At 40.3% G+C, this 18,256-nt stretch overlaps 1 protein-coding gene across 2 annotated transcripts in view; it reads right to left on the bottom strand.

The window, feature by feature from the left end:
• The window catches only part of CCNB3 (cyclin B3), a 49,269-nt gene that overhangs the window by 17,931 nt on the left and 13,082 nt on the right, over window positions 1–18,256 (bottom strand). Inside the window, exons 5-7 of one of the 2 annotated variants that reach the window (XM_014827166.3) lie at window positions 13,559–16,649; window positions 12,617–12,712; window positions 11,256–11,348 (exon numbers count right to left, since the gene is read on the bottom strand). In XM_014827166.3, coding sequence (XP_014682652.1) covers window positions 11,256–11,348; window positions 12,617–12,712; window positions 13,559–16,649 — 3,280 coding nt within the window. Of the gene's footprint in view, window positions 1–11,255; window positions 11,349–12,616; window positions 12,716–13,558; window positions 16,650–18,256 lie in introns of both variants that reach the window. The other variant, XM_044764015.2, reaches the window with a different exon arrangement.

Below are 18,256 nucleotides of genomic sequence, written 5' to 3' on the forward strand. Positions count from 1 at the left end.
GGTAAAAGTACAAATGGGCATAACACTTCAGAGGGACAGTTGCCCTAAAGGGAGGCTGGTTATTTCAAAATAGGAAAGAAGAAAACATAGGACAAAATCTGGTTGTAAAAAGAAAGTTGTAGAAGAAAAGAATCTTAGGAAAAGAATTTTATGAGTGGTCAGTTCTGGCTAAGATTGGAATGAATAAATTTTAATATCAAAATAAGCCAATGCAAAATTAAAATCTAGCTTTCTTCTCTGAAGAAAGGACAAGGTTTCCTGGGCTATCAGTCTGCTGGTAAAACAGACTGTGAAAGCTTCTTTGCCTTTAAGCAATACACCTAGAAAACAGAGATTTTATGTTTTATCAAAATAATTTCCTGTGTTGTTTTTTATAACTTTACCAGGTCTTTAATTACCCAGGAAAATGCAATCATCTTCGTATTGAAGGAGTTAAGTTTTGCTTACAACTATGTAACCTTTTGTATTTGCCTTTGAAACCTGTTATCGTTACTTTGGTTAAGTAGATACCTAAGTATTATTTCCTAATGCTCTGTGATCCTATTTGGTCAAGTGTCTAAACCTTTTGATATTTTTGACAAGCTTCCTAAAATATTCAAATTCTAAATGACATCTTTTCGACCTGGATGTAACTTTGGGATTTTCCAGAGGGCACCTGGACATTTCAAAAGATTTACTCCCTCTCCTTATAAAAAAAGAGATATTACATTAATTAGGCTTATTTGGTATGTCAAATTACATAAGAAGCTTGGTTGAATAAGTGATAAACCTTTTTAGGTTATACTGTACGGGTGAATGTTACTAACATGTGTTCTAGAAATTGTATTAAATTCCTAAAAATCTGGTATGTCCTAATATAATTTTATAACCTGTGATTCCAGTTACTGTCTAAAATGTGTCACAAAAATACCCAAATTCTTCTTGTCAATTGTATTTACCCATTGCCTTTTTTAAAAAAAAGATTGGCACCTGAACTAACATCTGTTACCAATCTTTTGTTTTTTCTTCTTCTTCTCCCCAAAGTCCCCCAGTAGATAGTTGTACACTCTAGTTGTAGGTCCTTCTGGTTGTGCCATGTGGGATGCTGCCTCAGCATGGCTTGAGGAGAGGCACCATGCCCACGCCCAGGATCCAAACCAGCAAAACCCTGGGTAGCAGAAGTGGAGGGTGCGAACTTAGCCACTTGGCCCCTACCCATTGCCTTTTTAAAAAAAAAGCCTTTTGTCAGTTACAGACAGTTATTGTTTTACTCTGATGCTTTTAAAAATATGTTTCTTTTTCAAAGAGATTCATGAAAAAGACTTTGACAAGTACTCTGGAACACAGGTTTGATAACTTTAAGATCATAACACTGAACTGGGTGGGAGTTTTGGGAACTCAAATGAAGGACTCATTCCTTCAATGTTTTGTTTTCCAGATGTAAAGGACCCCTTTATCTCCTCCCCTTTAAGCTATTCTATAATTTACAGCAATTTTTTAAAGTGTATCTTTGCAATAAGGGTTGAAACATTTATCTTTTTCTCTTTGCCTGACCCCTTCGGAATTCAGCAACTCCTAAGTATTCTTTTCATGATAACATTTGTATGTATTTGCATGGGTTCAGTGAGGGTCTGTTCTCCTTGTAGCAGGACACAATTGGAAATATTGGCTACATTACCAAGGCTTTGGCTAGAATGTTATATTCATGAAAGATGTACATAGACTCAGAAATGACCAGACAGCTTTAAGGAACTGCTTGAAAAACTGGCCTAGTGCCCTGTTTACAAGGTTTCAGCAAAGGAATCTTTTAAAAGAGCTTATATGGTCAATCACTATTCTGGCTGGATGTATATAAATAATCAGGCCAAGTTTAATAAAAACAAATTAGTTTTACTATGATTATCTTTATTTTAAAAAGGGGGTTATTGTAGAGAGAGAAATTATGTTTGCACCTTTGTAGATATTAAATTCTAATCCATTAATTGTCTTTAAGCTTTTGTTATACCTGAAAGCTGGACTGGATCCTAAATTCTTCCAGTTTCCTTAAATGTCTGAATACAATACTCCAAACTGATGTTTCCAATTTTACTGCCCTTGAAATCTCTTGGAAGGGACTATACTAGGCCCTCCTCACTACCTAGATGGCAGTCAAACTTCAGGGATTCGAGCCTTGGGTACACCTCTCACGGGCAAAGAAGGCTCCATCTGACATCTGGTCCTGAACAAATGCTGGAGACCTCCAAACCAAATTGACTAGGAAGAGAAGCAGCTGACCTCTGAGGCAGACAGCTTTCCCAAGATGACTGGACCAGGCCTGTACACCCTCTTCCCACTGTTGTTTCTTACTTTATTTTCTCCCTCTCTTTCCTGGAAGGACAATGCCCTTGTCCAGATTTCCCAGTCCCTTGCATAAGGGGGAAACCCCTCTGATTACTGGATTTGCTATCAGAAACCTCCATCTGTCAAAGACAGTAATGATCCCTTAGTTAACCCTATAAGTAGTTTCACTGGGATTCCAGATGCTGTTTTGTCTAAATTGCTCTGCTGGGCCCATTTTACCAACTCAGGGTGCTAAGTCCACCTAAACTCATTTCTTGTTTTAATTTAACCCAGCCTTGGGAGGGGAAAATAAGATCTTTTGAATATTTGTATGAAAAATTCTGTGGGGCAGCCAACATAACCCAGGCCATCTGTAAATTTCTCCATATACCCATATATTTAGGCAACCTCTTGGTATGTAACAACATAGTATGTGAGCTTTGGTTATATAATGCTAATGCCTCTATTCCGATGAACAAGTCCATCGATTGTATCACTTATGCAGGAGCCTTATGTACAACCTTGATTACATTTTCATTTGTGGAGGTTTCAGTAATGGCCTTTATGCTTGGGCAACTCATTGCCTTGATAGCTGGAGAATACAAGGACAGTGTGCCCTTGCTGTACTCACTGTCTCTGTATAAACAAGAATCTACCTCTCACTGGTCTCTCCCACTGAATCCCTGCAGTCACTCCAAACAAGAACTTCCAGGAGGCATACATGACTCTGGGTTTGCCTCCATGGGAAGAGCTTTCTTCCCATGGATTGGAGTGAGTGCCAACAAACAAATAATCAGGAATCTCTCCCTGATTCTAGAAGAGTTGGCCAACTCCACAGCCAAAGCAATTTCAGCTTAGCAATGGTCACTTAACTCATTTATCAGGGTGTCTTGAATAGTCATATAGCCCTTGATTATATACTTGCTGAACAAGGAGGTGTCTGTGCAGTGGCAAACACCTCCTGTGGCACATGGATAAATGCCTCTGGGGAAGTAGAAACCCAATTACATAAGATTAGAGAGAAAGCACATTGGCTACAACAAATTGCATCTAACAATCCACTGTCTTTTGATTTGTTCATCTGGTTACCTTCAGGTCTGGGTTCCTGGTTTAGAACCATCCTGCAAACTGGGCTTATAGTATTACTTTTAATCTTATTCTGTATACTCGCTGTGAAGTTCTGTGCCTATTGCCTGTTGAACCTCTGTAAAAATGACATGCCCAATAAGGTGATGCTGGCTCAGCACTTTGAGATGATCTCCAATGCCTACAACCTTGGAGAAATATAGACTTTAGATGGAAAATGCCTGAGAGTTCTCCTTCCTAACCTTCCTTGTTACCAAAATGTGGCCTATATAGTTTCCAATCATTATGTAATTCCCTTCCAATGTGAAACATTTCAACCAGGAAAGATCCTTCCTGGCACTTAGGGACAAGACCACTATGCACAGAGAACCTGCCTATTGATCAGAGATGCTTTTGGAGAAAGATCTTGATCAATGGGGAAAATGTGGAAATTAACAAAAGAAATCTTAACTAAATTGGAATTGGGAAGGCCTATAGGGGGAGCTCTCATGCCTTATCATACATTGTCAATTACACCAAACAGGAAGAGATGTACACTTGCATCTTTTATGGGAAGTACAACTACTTTACTACTGAGGGAAGATTTCCTGGTAACAGCCCAGCCAATGAGAAGTGCTGCAGCTCAGCCAATGAGAAGCCGTTGCCACCCTGAAGTGTTACTTTCCCCTAATGGACTTTCCTTTAGAACAGCCCCTCCCCACTTCCCCCTTTTCTCTATAAAAGCAAGCTCCCCTACTTTGAGTTCCAGATTTGCCTATGGTTCACCATAGGGTGTACATCCTGAATTGCAATTCTTTTGGCTATTCCTGAACAAACTCACTTTGAGGGTAAAATAGGCGAATTTGCTTTTTAAGTTGACAAGGGTGTCTACAAAAACTCTACAGTTAAAATCATACTAATAGTGAAAGACTAACTGCTTTCTTCCTAAGATCAGGAACAAGGCAAGGCTGTCCACTCATACTGCTTCTATTCAACATCATAATGGAAGTCCTAGGCAGTACAATAAAACATGAAAATGAAATTAAAGGCAAACAGATTTGAAAGGAAAAAATAAATGCACAATGACATAATTGTCTATGTAGGTAACACCAAGAAATCTACCAAAAAAAAAAGAACTCCTAAGAATAAGTGAGTTTTAGCAAGTTCATAGAATACAAGGTCAACACACAAATACCAATATTTCATAGTAGCAATGTAAAAATGGAAACCTAAATTAAAAAAAAATACCATTTACAATAGCTCCAAAAAAAGAAAGTATTTTGGTATCAACCTAACAAAATATATACAGGATCCATATAGTAAAAGAAAGAAATCGAAGAAAACCTAAATAAATGGAGAGACATACCACATTCAGGAGTTGGAAGACTCAACACAGAAGAGATGTCAATTCTATTCAAATTCACCTATAGATGTGTTTTGGGGGTCCCCAAGACTACCTCCACGTATAGTGATTCCTAGGAGGACTCACAAGACTCAGCATATAGTCATACTCATGGCTATGATGTTGCCTACCTGGTGACAGCCCAGCCAATGAGAAATGCTGCAGCTCAGCCAATGAGAAGCCGTTGCCAACCTGAACTGTTATTTTCCCCCAATGGACTCTCCTTTAGAACAGCCCCTGTATTATTGTATTAGAGCAGACGATATAAAGCAAAATCAGTGAAGGGAAAACAAGCATGGGCAAAGTTTGAAGAAAACCAGAAGCAAGCTTCGAAGAGTCCTATCCCAGTAGAGTCCTCAGGATGCACTTAATTCCTCCCACAATGAGTTGTGACAACACAGGTAAAGTGTTGTCTACCAGGGAAGCTCATTAAATGACTTGGTGCCCAAGGTTGGTCATGTAAACACTCTCTGCCTAGTGTGTACCAACCTTCCAGACTCCCAGAAGGAAAGCAGGTGTTCAGGATAAACCACATCGTTTGCACTAAGAGTTGAGGCACAGTTATCACTTAGGGAGGGTTTTACAGCAGTTTAGGGAACTGTTTACCAGTCAAGTTCCCAGATGCCAGCCAAGGGCCAGCCTTGCAAACAGGTCTGTCTAAGGATAGCAGTCTGAGGCTTGTTATGTTAACTTTTTTCTGCACAAAATGTAACTCAATCCCAATCAAACTCCCAGCAGGAGTTTTTTGTAGATATAGACAAATCGATTCTAAAATTTATATAGAAAGGCAAGGGAACTAGAATAGCTAAAACAATTTTGAAAAAGAAAAGACAGAACAGAGTTGGGAGAATCATGGTACCTAGTTTTAAGACTTACCATAAAACGATAGAAATAAAGACAGTGCAATATTGGCAAAGGGATAGACACAGAACAAAACAGAATATAGAGAAATAGACCCACACGAATAAGACCAGATGATTTTTGGCAAAGGTGCAAAAGCAACTTAGTGGAGAAAGTATATTTTTCCACAAATTGGGGTCAGAACAGTTAGACATTCATATGCAGAAAAATGAGCTGTGACTTGAAAAACCTCACCAGTTGTACAAAAATTAACTCATAATGGATTATGAATTTAATGTTAAAACTATAAAACTTGTAGATAAAATGTAGTAGAAAATAGGGGCCGGCCCAGTGGTGCAGCAGTTAAGTTCACATGTTCTGCTTCGGTGGCCTGGGGTTCGCCAGTTCGGGTTCCAGGTATGGACCTACACACTGCTTGTTAAGCCATGCTGTGGCAGGCATCCCACATATAAAGTAGAGGAAGATGGGCACAGATGTTAGCTCAGGGCCAGTCTTCCTCAGCAAAAAGAGGAGGGTTGGCAGCAGATGTTAGCTCAGGGCTCATCTTCCCCCCAAAAAATTAAAAGAGAAATCTTTAAAAATATGTATACAGTAGAAAATATTCATGACCTAGGTTTAGGCAAAGTTCTTCGACATGACACAAAACACATAATGCACAAAGAAAACACTGAAAAACTGGACTTTATCAAAATTAAAAAGATTTTGAAAGACACAGGTTAGAATAAAAAAGTTACAAACTGGTAGGACATACTTGTAAATCACACATCCAATAAAGGATTTTTACCCAGAACATATGAAGAACTCTCATAACTTGACACTTAGAAAATAAACTACTCAATTTAAAATTGGGCAGAAGACTTAAACAGAAACTTCACCAAAGAGGATTTATAAATGACAAATAAGTATGATGTCCAACATTATTAGCCCTGGAGGAAATGCAAATTAAAACTATGGTGACATTCCTCTTCACACCTATTAGATGGCTAAAATAAACAAAAAATACTAACAATACCAAGTGCTGGCAAAGATGCAGAGAAACTGAAGCTCTCATACATTCCAGGTGAGAACACAAGATGGTAAGTCACTCTGTAGCAGTTTCTCATTAAGTTAAACATACATTTATCATAACCCAGCAAGCCCGCTCCTGGGTATTGATGTTAGAAACGCAAACTTATACAGTAGTCCCCCCTTATCCACAGGGGATATGTTCCAAGACTCCCAGTGGATGCCTGAAACCACAGATAGTACTGAACACTATGGATACCATGTTTTTTTCCTATATACATATTTGAGGTGCAACAGCAAAACTAGCACAAATTTCTTTTTCTTTCTTCACAATTTCACAGAAGGAAGATTTGTTCTTACCATGGATCTTAGCAACCTTAGCATATAATTTTTTTTCTTTCCTTATTGAGAACTTTTACCTTTTCACTTAAAGAAAGCACTTTATGGCTTCTTTTTGGCATATCTCAATCACCAGCATCACTATTCTTGTGCTTTGGGGCCATTATTAAGTAAAATAAAGGTTACTTTAACACAAGCACTGCAATATCATGACAGTCCATCTGATAACCAAGACAGCTACTAAGTGACTAATGGGCAGGCAGCATATATAGCGTGGATATGCTGGATAAAAAGATGTTTCATGTCCCAGGTGGGATGAAGTAGGACAGTGTGAAATTTCATCACACTACTCATAACAGTGTACAGTTTAAAACTTATGAATTGTTTATTTCTGAAATCTTCAATTTAATATTTTTGGACCATGGCTGACCAACTGAATAACTGAATATTGTTGGATAACTGAAACCACAGGAAGCGAAACCGTGGATAAGGGGGGGACTACTGTATTTACATAAAAACCTGTCCATGAGTGTTTATAGCAGTTCTTTTCACAGCCTCAAACACTAGAAATGGTGACATCATTATCATGGTGGCATGAGAGGATCCTTTTGTCTCTCCTCTTCAATCTACAGAGAATAAAACATCCATAACCAAACAAAGGCTACACTGCCCAAGGCATCAGGACTCCAGAGAGATCCACACATTGGTACATACGAAGATGGGTGGATTGGAGCACAAGAGGAGGCAAAATAGGGGAACAGTAGAGGCAGTGCCCAGGACTCTGGACCCCAGGCCACGGTGAGCTAGCTGCTGCCAGTCCCAGAGAACCCAGTGGGTAGCAGAAGAGGTGCATGTGCAACTCCAGCCAGCCAGCCATGGCAGCACCTGTGGCCATGGGGAGCAGAGCAGCAGCAGAGGTAGAGCCCCATGATCCTGGGCACCCGGCCATGGCTCAGAGCCTGGTAGCAGCAGCAAAAGCATGAACACAACTCTGACATCCCAACTGACAATCTACTGATTGGGAGAAGATATTTGGAAATCATATATCTGATAAGGGGTTAATATGCAAAATATGTAAAGAATTCATACAACTCAACAAGAAAAACACAACTCGGTCAAAAAAAGAAGAGGATATGAACAGACATTTTTCCAAAGATATACAGATGGCCAACATGCATATGAAAAGATGTTCAACATCACTAATTATTAGGGAAATGCAAATCAAAACTACAATGAGATATCACCTTATGCCCGTCAGAATGGCTAATGTTAAAAAGACAAGAAATAACAAGTGTTAGAAAGGATGTGGAGGAAAAGGAACCCTCATACACCGCTGGTGGGAATGCAAATTGGTGCAGCCGCTACGGTAAACAGTATGGAGAGTCCTCAAAAAATTAAAAATAGAGCGACCATATGATCTAGCTATTCTACTTCTGGGTATTTATCCAAATAACACGAAAACACTAATTCAAAAAGATATATGCACCCCTATGTTCACTGTAGCATTATTCACAATAGCCAAGACCTGGAAACAACCTAAGTGCCTCTAAAGGGATCAATAGATAAAGAAGATGTGGTATGTGTGAATATATATAGGCAATGGCATACTGCTCAGTCATAAAAAAGACAAAATCTTGCCATTTACAACAACACAGTTGGACCTCGAGGGTATTATGCTAAGTGAAATAAGTCAGACGAAGAGAGACAAATACCATATGATCTCACTCATATGTGGAAGATAAAACAACAACAACCATACACATAGACAGAAGAGAACAGATTGGTGGTTACCAGAGAGGAATGTGGGTGGGGGGAGTGTGCAAGCAATAAAGGGGGATATTTGTACAGTGACAGATGGAAACTAGACTTTCAGTGGTGAATAGGATGTAATCTACACAGAAGTTGAAACATAATGATGTACACCTGAAATTTATATAATGTTATAAAACAATGCTACCTCAAAAAAAAAATACTGGAAACAATCCAGATGTCCTCCAGTGGGTGAATGGTTAAACAAATGTGGCACATCCATACGATGGGATACTACTCAGCAATTAAAAAGAATGAACTATTGACACAAGCAACAACTTGGATAGATCGCAAGGGAATGATGATGAGTGATGAAAGTCAATCTCAAAAGCTTACATACTATATGATTCCATTTATATAACATTTGTGAAATTACCAAATTATAGAGATGGAGAATTAGGAGTTTCCAGAGACAGGAAGGTGAGGTGAGGGGGGATGGCTATGGCTATAAAAGGGTAACACGAGGGATCCTTCTGGGGATGGAACAGTTCTGTGTCGTAACTGTGGTGGTGGTGGCGGTGCTTACAAAACTTACATGTGTGATAAAATTATACAGACTAAATGCATACACAAGTAAGTGCATTTAAAACTGGGGAAATTTAAATAAGGTCTATGGACCTTGATTGTGATATATTACAATTATGCAAAATGTTACCATTGGGAGAAACTAGGTGAAGGGTACACAGGACCTCTCTATACTATTTTTGGCAACTTCTTGTGAACGTATTTTTCAAAACAAATGTTAAAATTTCATAAAACTGTATATCAAAAGTCAATTTTACTGTCTGATTATTTAAAAATTAAAGCTGTAACAACACTATATATATTTTCTAGAACTGTGATTCTTTATCAAAAGGTATACATTAGCATGGCTTGTGGAGCTTTATAAAAATATGTGTGCCAGGGCCACAACCCCACATTCTGATTTGATAAGTCTGGGATGGGACTTGGGCATCTGTGATTGTGTCATCTTTGCTTTAGAATTGTACCCCTGGTAGATAACCACCACTTTAAAAGCAGGGAGATCATATACACACACAAATGTTAACAGTGGTTGTGGGTTGTGGGATCATGGGTAACTATAATTTCTTACTTTACTGTAATAAATGTGAATTTGGGACAGGCCCAGTGGCACAGCAGTTAAGTGCGCATGTTCCACTTCTCAGCGGCCCGGGGTTCGCCGGTTTGGATGCCGGGTGTGGACATGGCACTGCTTGGCAAGCCATGCTGTGGTAGGCGTCCCACATATAAAGTGAAGGAAGATGGGCACGGATGTTAGCTCAGGGCCAGTCTTCCTCAGCAAAAAGAGGAGGATTGGCAGCAGATGTTAGCTCAGGGCTAATCTTCCTCAAAAAAAAAATTTTTTTTAATAAATAAATAAATGTGAATTTTTGTGCAACAAAAATAACAAAAGCTTTTTTCAAAAAGATTCGTTCATCATTCCAGCTGGTAGAAATATTTCATCTCTGTTATCCATTTATTTCCTATCCCTACTCCCAGTTTCATGCCATCTGTGAATTTGATGAGTAGATCTTCTCTGTTCTCATCTACATGACTAATAAAAACATTGATCAGGACAAAGTCTGCTGGTAGTCCACTAGAAATCTCCTTCTAGCTTGGTAATGATCAGCAATCTTTGGGATCAGTTTCACTTACTTAAGATCTAGCCAAATTCTACTCTTATCTAATTTACTATTCCTCATCATTTCCATAAGATGAGGGACATTTTCATGCTTTGCTGATATCCAGATATACCACTTCTATGACATTTCTCTGGTCTGTCACTCCAAAGTGGGCCTGAACCACTCCTCTGGTACCTAAAGGATATTAAACTAGATTACCTTTTCTTCCCAATTATATAGTAAGACTCTGCTGGACATAGACTATGCCTTGTATTTCCTTGCTAACTCCATAGCAATCCATTCAATTCCATTCATTCGACAAATATCCACTGACTCCCTACTATGTGCCAGGTACTATTTTGGGCTATCTTTCCTTAGTGTAAAGTGATAATTAAGTATTCATAGCAGTATTCCCTCAACATCCAACTCTGGACAAATAGCCACTGCCATATCTGGTGCCACACTGTCCTTCTTATTACCCATCCCACCCAAAGCTTGGAAGACTGTCACTGGCCCCTATCCAAATCAGTAGGTAGACTTTTAGAAGATTTTGAAAATGATTAAACTACCATACCATCACTGCCTTTTCTAGAAATAATCTCTCTTTCCACTGGGTTCTCACAGTATCTTATTTATATCATTTTTATGGCACTTAGTGTATTCTACTTTGTATCGTACTTATCTGTCTGTATGTCTTATCTTGCCCCCTAGATCACAAGCTCCCTGAAAGCAGGAACATGGTTTATTCAGTTCTGTAGACCCAGTAAATTTTTACCATGTTTGGCACCCGGAGATGCTCTGTGAATAATCAAGAGAGAACAGCAGCTCCTTAAAGCTGCAGTTGCCGGGCTTACCTGTACCTCCACCAACCAGTCCACAAGAATGGCCCTCATGTCACTGCTGATGTCAGTCTGCCTATTCATGTATTTTTTAAGTATGAACTTTTCCTGGCAGTAATAAGAAAGAAATGTTAACAAATAAACTCTCCTTGTAGTTCAAAAGCTGTAACTTAAGAAAAACTATTTGCAACTAATATCTCAGAAAAAAAAATGTAACGACATAATTAACTTCTTAACAGTTCTAACTCATTATTTTCAGACAATAGTATCAGATAGGAGCAGATCAAAGTATCCTTATCCTTTTCCGGACAAGTTCCAGTTATTCTTGGGAAATGGACACACATGATATTCAAGTGTCAGGGTGGATGCTGAGGAGTCCAGGGGGAATACGGAATATGGGCAGGAACATACATATGACTATAGCCGAATACCAAAGAGGTTCTGCCCCTCCTTTACAATTCCATCTAAAGCACAATACCATGCTATGTAGAGCAGTGCTTCTCAAACTTTAACATGCATATGCACTACTTGGAGGTCTTTAAAATTCACAATCTAATTTAGAAGGTCTGGGGTAAGGCTACATTTCTGTATTTCTAACAGGATCCCAAGTGAATCTGATACTGCGGAGCCAAGGCCCACACTTTTACTACATCAAAGTTCTCTCTTACTTCCTCCAAAGTATACTAGAGAGAGTATGGGCTCTGGAGTCAGCTAATCAAATGCTATGTCTCTAGAGAGAAGATGAGATATTCTCTCCACTAAACATGGCCTGCTAAAATTCTAGTTGTTAGATAATCTTGGTCCCATCTGTTCCATTGAAAGAGACAGAAATTTTGGAATGATGAATATTACTGGTAAAGGAGACTAGCAGATTTCAAAGGAGCAAGAAAATTTCGCCAGGTTGGAGAGCTGAAAGAAAGGGTGTGATTCTACATACGGTGCCAGAAACTTACATAGAGAAGGGAAAAGATCTCTAAGAGTAGCCACTCAGAAAGAGACTACTTGATCATTTTTGCGTCTGAGACTGTCTCCTCAGCAATTAGAGGTGCAGCAGGCTTATGGTCTTCAAGGTAATCAGACTGTAGTCCAGATCTCAGTTCTACCACACACTAGTTGTGTGACTCTGAGCAGTTTCCTCCAACTATTCAAAGGAGATAATAATACCTACCATCATGAAGTTATTGGGAGAATTAAGATAATGTCTATTAATCTCTTAGCACAATGTATAACTCACAGTAAGCTACCAGTAGACATCAGTTGTTGCTGCTATTATTTTCATCATCGTTATTACCTCCCCTTTCAACTTGCATTTGTAGGATGGAGTGACGAAGAAATGAGAACTAGAAATCATTGCCCACTCCCAGCCACCTACATACCTCTCTCTCCTTCATGTAACTGAAGATATCCTTGGCATATATTGAGTTGAAAAATGGATCATTGTGGTCCTTGTCAATATCTTCCACTGGGGTCATCTGCTTGGAAATCACCAAAAAGACACATTAGGAGGAGAAAGATTCCAAGGAAAGCTTATTAGCACATTCACATAAAGGATGATTCCTTTCTTCTGACTGTCGTCTTCTGCTAAGGTTCCTCGAGCTTCATATATCCTAGGTCACAACAGAGCACCCCTTGGCCCTGCAATCCTCATACTGCTGAGTGGCCAAGAAATGCTTAGTCCTCGTACTCCTGCTCTGCCCTAGGAAACAGGCACCATTTTTACAGGTAACCTAAAGACTCTCCAAGAAAATCTTATTTTACTATTTCAGCACATATCACCTGTCTTCTTTGGTCCCTTGTTCTGTCCCAATGCTTTGATCTGGCCCAATTCATCTTCTTGGTAGCCTTTTCCTCCCTTCTACCTCATTACCCAGGTTGTTTTGCCTACAAGAGGGTATTTCTCCTCCTTCCTGCCAAATCTCATTCCTTTGTCCTTCCAATTTACAACTTAAAGACCATCTTCCTTGGGAGATATCTCTGTGAGCTTTATTGATTGAAGCCTACTGTAATACAGATTGCAATTACTAAGAAAGGCAGTTTCCTGAAAGACATTGTCTAACCATTACTGCAAAGCCCAAATATATGTATACAGTATTCCAGACTCTTGCGGGTATTCCTGGAATAAATACTTTCTCATTGCTTGGATGTATCACTATGCCTATCAGGAAGTCAAGATATTCTACAAGGCCAATTTGATTTACTGTAGCTTACTATGTTTAGCTCAGTTGCTTAGGAAGGCAAAATAAATCTCTTTGCTAGCAGCCACCTCCAGGACAACAAAGAATACATCATCTAATGTAAGAAAAAAGAGAGCAGAATACCTCCTTCTGTGATCTCTTGCCCTGAGATGAGAAAGGTTTATTGGAACTGGATTCACAAGCACTGGACTTGCTTGTGCTACTGAACTTGCCCACACTAGACATAGTGGCAGTGCTGGACATGCCTAGTCTGGTTTCAGGGGCAGTGCTGGACACATGTGGGCTGGTCTCAACTTGAAGGATCGGGAAATCTTTGAGAAAGGCGTCTTCCTTGTGGGTGGGATTCTCTTGCAAGGCCAATGGCTCTTTGAAAGACAACTCCTTTCCAGTGGTGAGTGTTTCATTCAAGGAAAATATCTCCCTGAAATTGGATGTCTCATTGATGGTAGGCTTCTCCTGAAAGGCTACTGGCTCCTTGAAAAGGGCCTCCATCTCACTGCTGGGTTTCTCCTGCAAGGCCAAGGACCCCCTGAAGAGAGTCCCCTTCTCACTGCTGGGATTCTCCTGCAAGGCCAAGGGCTCCTTCAGCATAGCCTCCTCCTCAATTGTGGGATTCTCCTGCAAGGCCAAGGACTCCCTCAGGATGGTCTCCTTTTCAAAGCTAGGCTTCTCCTGCAAGGTCAGTGGCTGTTTAATAAGGGATTCCTCTTCATTGGAAATGTTCTCTCGCAAGGCCAACTGCTTCTCAAAGAGGAACACCTCCCCCTGAGCAGTGGGCTTCTTCTTTAAAGATAATTCTCTCTCCATGCTTGTTGCTGCCTCAGTGGGGAGCTCCTTCAGAATCAACGGTTTCTTGAAAAGCAATTCCTCTTCAGTGGTGCATTTCTCCTGCAAAGCCAACAGGTTCTTCACTGAGTCCTCTTTGGTATCAGTCTTCTTCTGCAAGGCCAAAGCCTTCCAGAAGAGGGACTCATCTTTGTTGGAAGGTTTTATACGCAATGAAAATGGCTCCTGGAAGAGGAATTCCTCCTCAGTGGTAGGCTTCTCCTCCAAGGTCAATGGTTCTTTAATATATGATTCTTCTTCAGTGGTGGTCTTCTCCTGCAAGGCCAATGGCTTCTTCGAGAGGGACACCTCCTGAAGGGTAATGTGCTTCTCTTTCAATACAGATGGATCCTGGAAGAGGAATTCCTCCTCAGTTGTAGGCTTTTTCTTAAAAGGTAACAGCTTCTCAAAGAGTGACTCCTCTTCAGAGGTGGTCTTCTCCAAGACCAGGGGCTTCTTTAAAGGGAACATCTTCCCCTGAGTAATTTGCTTCTTCATTAAAGATAATGGTGTCTTGGTGAGGACAGCCTCCGCAGTTGAAGACTCCTTCCTAAATGACATTGCCTCCATAAAGAAAGAATCCTTATTTTTGCCAGTCATATCCTGCAAGTCCAGCAGTTCTTGGCAGACTGTTTGAGTGGTGCATTTTTTCTTTAAAGATAACAGCTCCTTGGTAGAGGTTGCCTCATTTGTGGTATGTTTCTTCCTAAAGGAAACCGGCTTCATAAGAAATTCATCTTCACTGTCAATATTCTCCTGCCATGCCCATGGCCTCTTCAAGAGGGCCACCTCCCCCTGAGTGGTGTGCTTCTCTTGCAACACAGATGATTCCTGGAAGAGGATCTCCTCTTCACTGGTGCCCTGAAGTGGACTCCTCCTCCTCAAGCAGGACATCTTACCCTGAGTGGTACATTTCTTTTTTAAAGATAATATTTTCTTGGTTGGGGTTCCCTCCTCAATGGTATGCTTCTTCTTCAAAGCCAAAGGCTCCTTAAAAAGTGACTCTTCCTCAGCTGGAGTCTTTTGCAAGGCCAAGGGCTTCTTCAAGATGGACACCTCCTCTGGAGAGGTGCACTTCTCTTGCAATACAGATGGCTCTTGGAAAAGGGACTCCTTAGTGGTAGGCTTCTTCTTAAAGGACAATGGCTCCTTAATGAAAGACTTCTCTCCAGAGGTGGTCTTCTGCAATACTAGTGGCTTCTTCAAGTGGTACATCTTCCCCTGAATGGCACACTTCTTCTTTAAAGGTAATGGCTTTTTGGTGGGGGTTGTCCCCTTGGTAGTATGCTTCTTCCTAAGGGAAATTGGCTCCATAAGAAATGCCTCTTCACTGTCGTTTTTCTCCTGCAATGCCGATGGCTTCATCAACAGGGCCATCCCCCCATCTGTGGTGTGTTTCTCTTGCAACACAAACCGCTCCTGGAAGAGGGACTCCTCCTTAGTGGTAGCCTTTTTTTTAAAAGACAATGACTCCTTAATGAGTGCTTTCTCTCCAGAGGCGGTGTTCTGCAATACCAATGGCTTCTTCAAGTAGGCCATCTTCCCCTGACTAGTGCACTTATTTTTTAAAGATAATAGCCTCTTGATGAGGTTTGGCTCCTCAGTGGTAGGTTTCTTGAAAGCCAATGGCTCCGTAAAGAGGGGCTCTTCTTCAGTGTCCATCTTCTCCTGCCAGGCCAATGATTTCCGCAAGATGGATACTTCTTGCTCAGTGGTGTGCTTCTCTTGCAATGCAGATGGCTCCTGGAAAAGGGGCTCCTTCTCACTGGTAGGCTTTCTCTTAAAGGACAACAGCTCCTTAATGACTGACTTCTCTTCAGAGGTGGTCTTCTGCAATACTAGTGGTTTCTTCATATGGGACACTTTCCCCTGAGTGGTACACTTCTTCTTTAAAGATAACAGCTTCTTGGTGGAGGTTGCCTCCTCCAGTTTTGGCTTCTTCCTAAAGTTCATCAGCTCCACAGAGGAATCCTCTTCAACGCTGATGTCCTGCGAGACCAACTCCTCCTTCTGATATGTGCGCATCTTCTTTAAGGATAATGTCCTTTTGGTGATGGCTGCCTCTTCAGTTTTATGCTTTTTCCCAAAAGTCTTTGGCTCTAAAACAAACTCATCATCACTGTCAGTCTCCTCCTGCAAGGATAGTGGCTTCTCCAAGAGAGACACCTCCCCCTCATTTGTGCACTTTTTTAAAGATAATGACCTCTTGATGAGGGCTGTATCCTCAGTAGTGGGTTCCTCTTTTACAACAAATGGCTTTTTGAAAAGAGATGCCTCTTCAGTAGTGGGTGTTTTGGAGATGGTGGATGTTTCCAGAATGAGCTGTTTCTGCATAACGTTTGGTACCAAGGTAGTAGAGATGACTAGTGGTGAGGGTTCCAGCTTATACCTGTAAAGGAAACAATGTCTGAGTAAGAAGAATGTAGTTCCTAGAATCCTCACCTACCATCTCACCTTGTTGCTATATTTACCAAAGGCTTGGAAGTGAAAGGGGCTTCAACCCCAGGAGACAGATTAGAGGGTAAAAATCAATGGGTACCATAGTGAATCAACTAAGTAGCACACTATATGGTTTCTATGGCCTAGGTTCCAATACTTTTCTGAAAAATTTCCCCTGAAATTCATGATATGCTTTCTCATATATGACTTATTACCTTTATTTATATACAAAGGCTTTTATTATAATACTTACCACATTGTATAAGTTATCTGCTTATATATCAGTCTCCCTCACTAGATGCATTTATTCGTCTTTGTCTATCAGAACCAGGCATCTGGTAAAATGCAGGTTTAAATTAATACTGTTTGAAGGCTTATGAGAGAGGATTATAAGAAAGGCTTATAAGAGGCTTATAAAAGAAAGGTGAGCTAGTACTTAATATTGGTGATATCTAACCACATTCCCTTTACCCAGGCTATTCATGAGATACTTTCCTGGTGAAGGTAAAGAAAAGACTAAAACAGACATTTGTTCACATGCATCAGATGCAAGCTTTGTTTTGAATGGGATTTCATGTCCAAGTAGAGCAACTAACCTAGTGTGACTAAATCACTGGAAAACTAAAAATCAGAATAAGAAGAGAGAGAAGACTGAAGGCAAATACAATCATCAGTCTGAACAGAGTACGTGCCTCCAGAAGACTGGATATCACATTATTCCACTTATGTGAAACATCCAGAATAGACATATGAATAGAGGTACATCCATAACAGAAAGTAGATTGGTGGTGGGCTGGGGAGGGGCAAGGAGGAGGGTAAAAAGGGGGACTGGGAAAGGTAAGGGACTGCTGGTGGGTACAAGTTTCTCTGTGAGGGGTATCTAATCTAAAACTAGGTAGTGGTGATGGCTGTACAACTCTATGAATATAATTTTAAAACCCAATGAATGGTTGAAAAAAAAAAGGAAGTGCCTCAAAAGAGTCCTCCTGACCAGATAGGTTCCAGGTCCCTCCTGATGAGAACTTTTAGATTGTCTAGTTATGATAAAGATAGTCTAGTTATGATAAATGGCATGCATTCTAGAGCTAGACTACCTGGATTCAAATCCTGGCTCCTCCACTTACTGGCTGGGTGACCTTGGGCAAGTTAACTCTCTGTGCTTCTTATAAGCCTGAGGTGATCAGAGTAGGCTTCCTTGATAAAGTGACCAACTGTCCTTATTTGTCTGAGACTGAGAGGGCTCCTGGGATGTAAGACTTTCAGTATTAAAACTGGGTAAGTACTAGGAAACAAGAATAAGTTGGTCACTCAATTCTTGGAGGACAAGGATGTCACACCCCCTAGGATAGCCAGCACAAAAAAAGAAAATAGCCAGAGTGGCCAAGGATGTGGAAAATTGGAAACTCTAATACATTACTGGTAGGAACGTAAAATAACACAACCACTGTGGAACACAGTTTGGCAGTTTCTCAATGAGTTCAACATAAAATTACCATGTGACCCAGCAATTACATTGCTAGGTATATATGCAAAAGAATTGAAAATAGGTGCTCAAAC

The sequence above is a fragment of the Equus asinus genome, chromosome X, assembly GCF_041296235.1.
Source record: "Equus asinus isolate D_3611 breed Donkey chromosome X, EquAss-T2T_v2, whole genome shotgun sequence".
Lineage (NCBI taxonomy): Eukaryota > Metazoa > Chordata > Mammalia > Perissodactyla > Equidae > Equus > Equus asinus.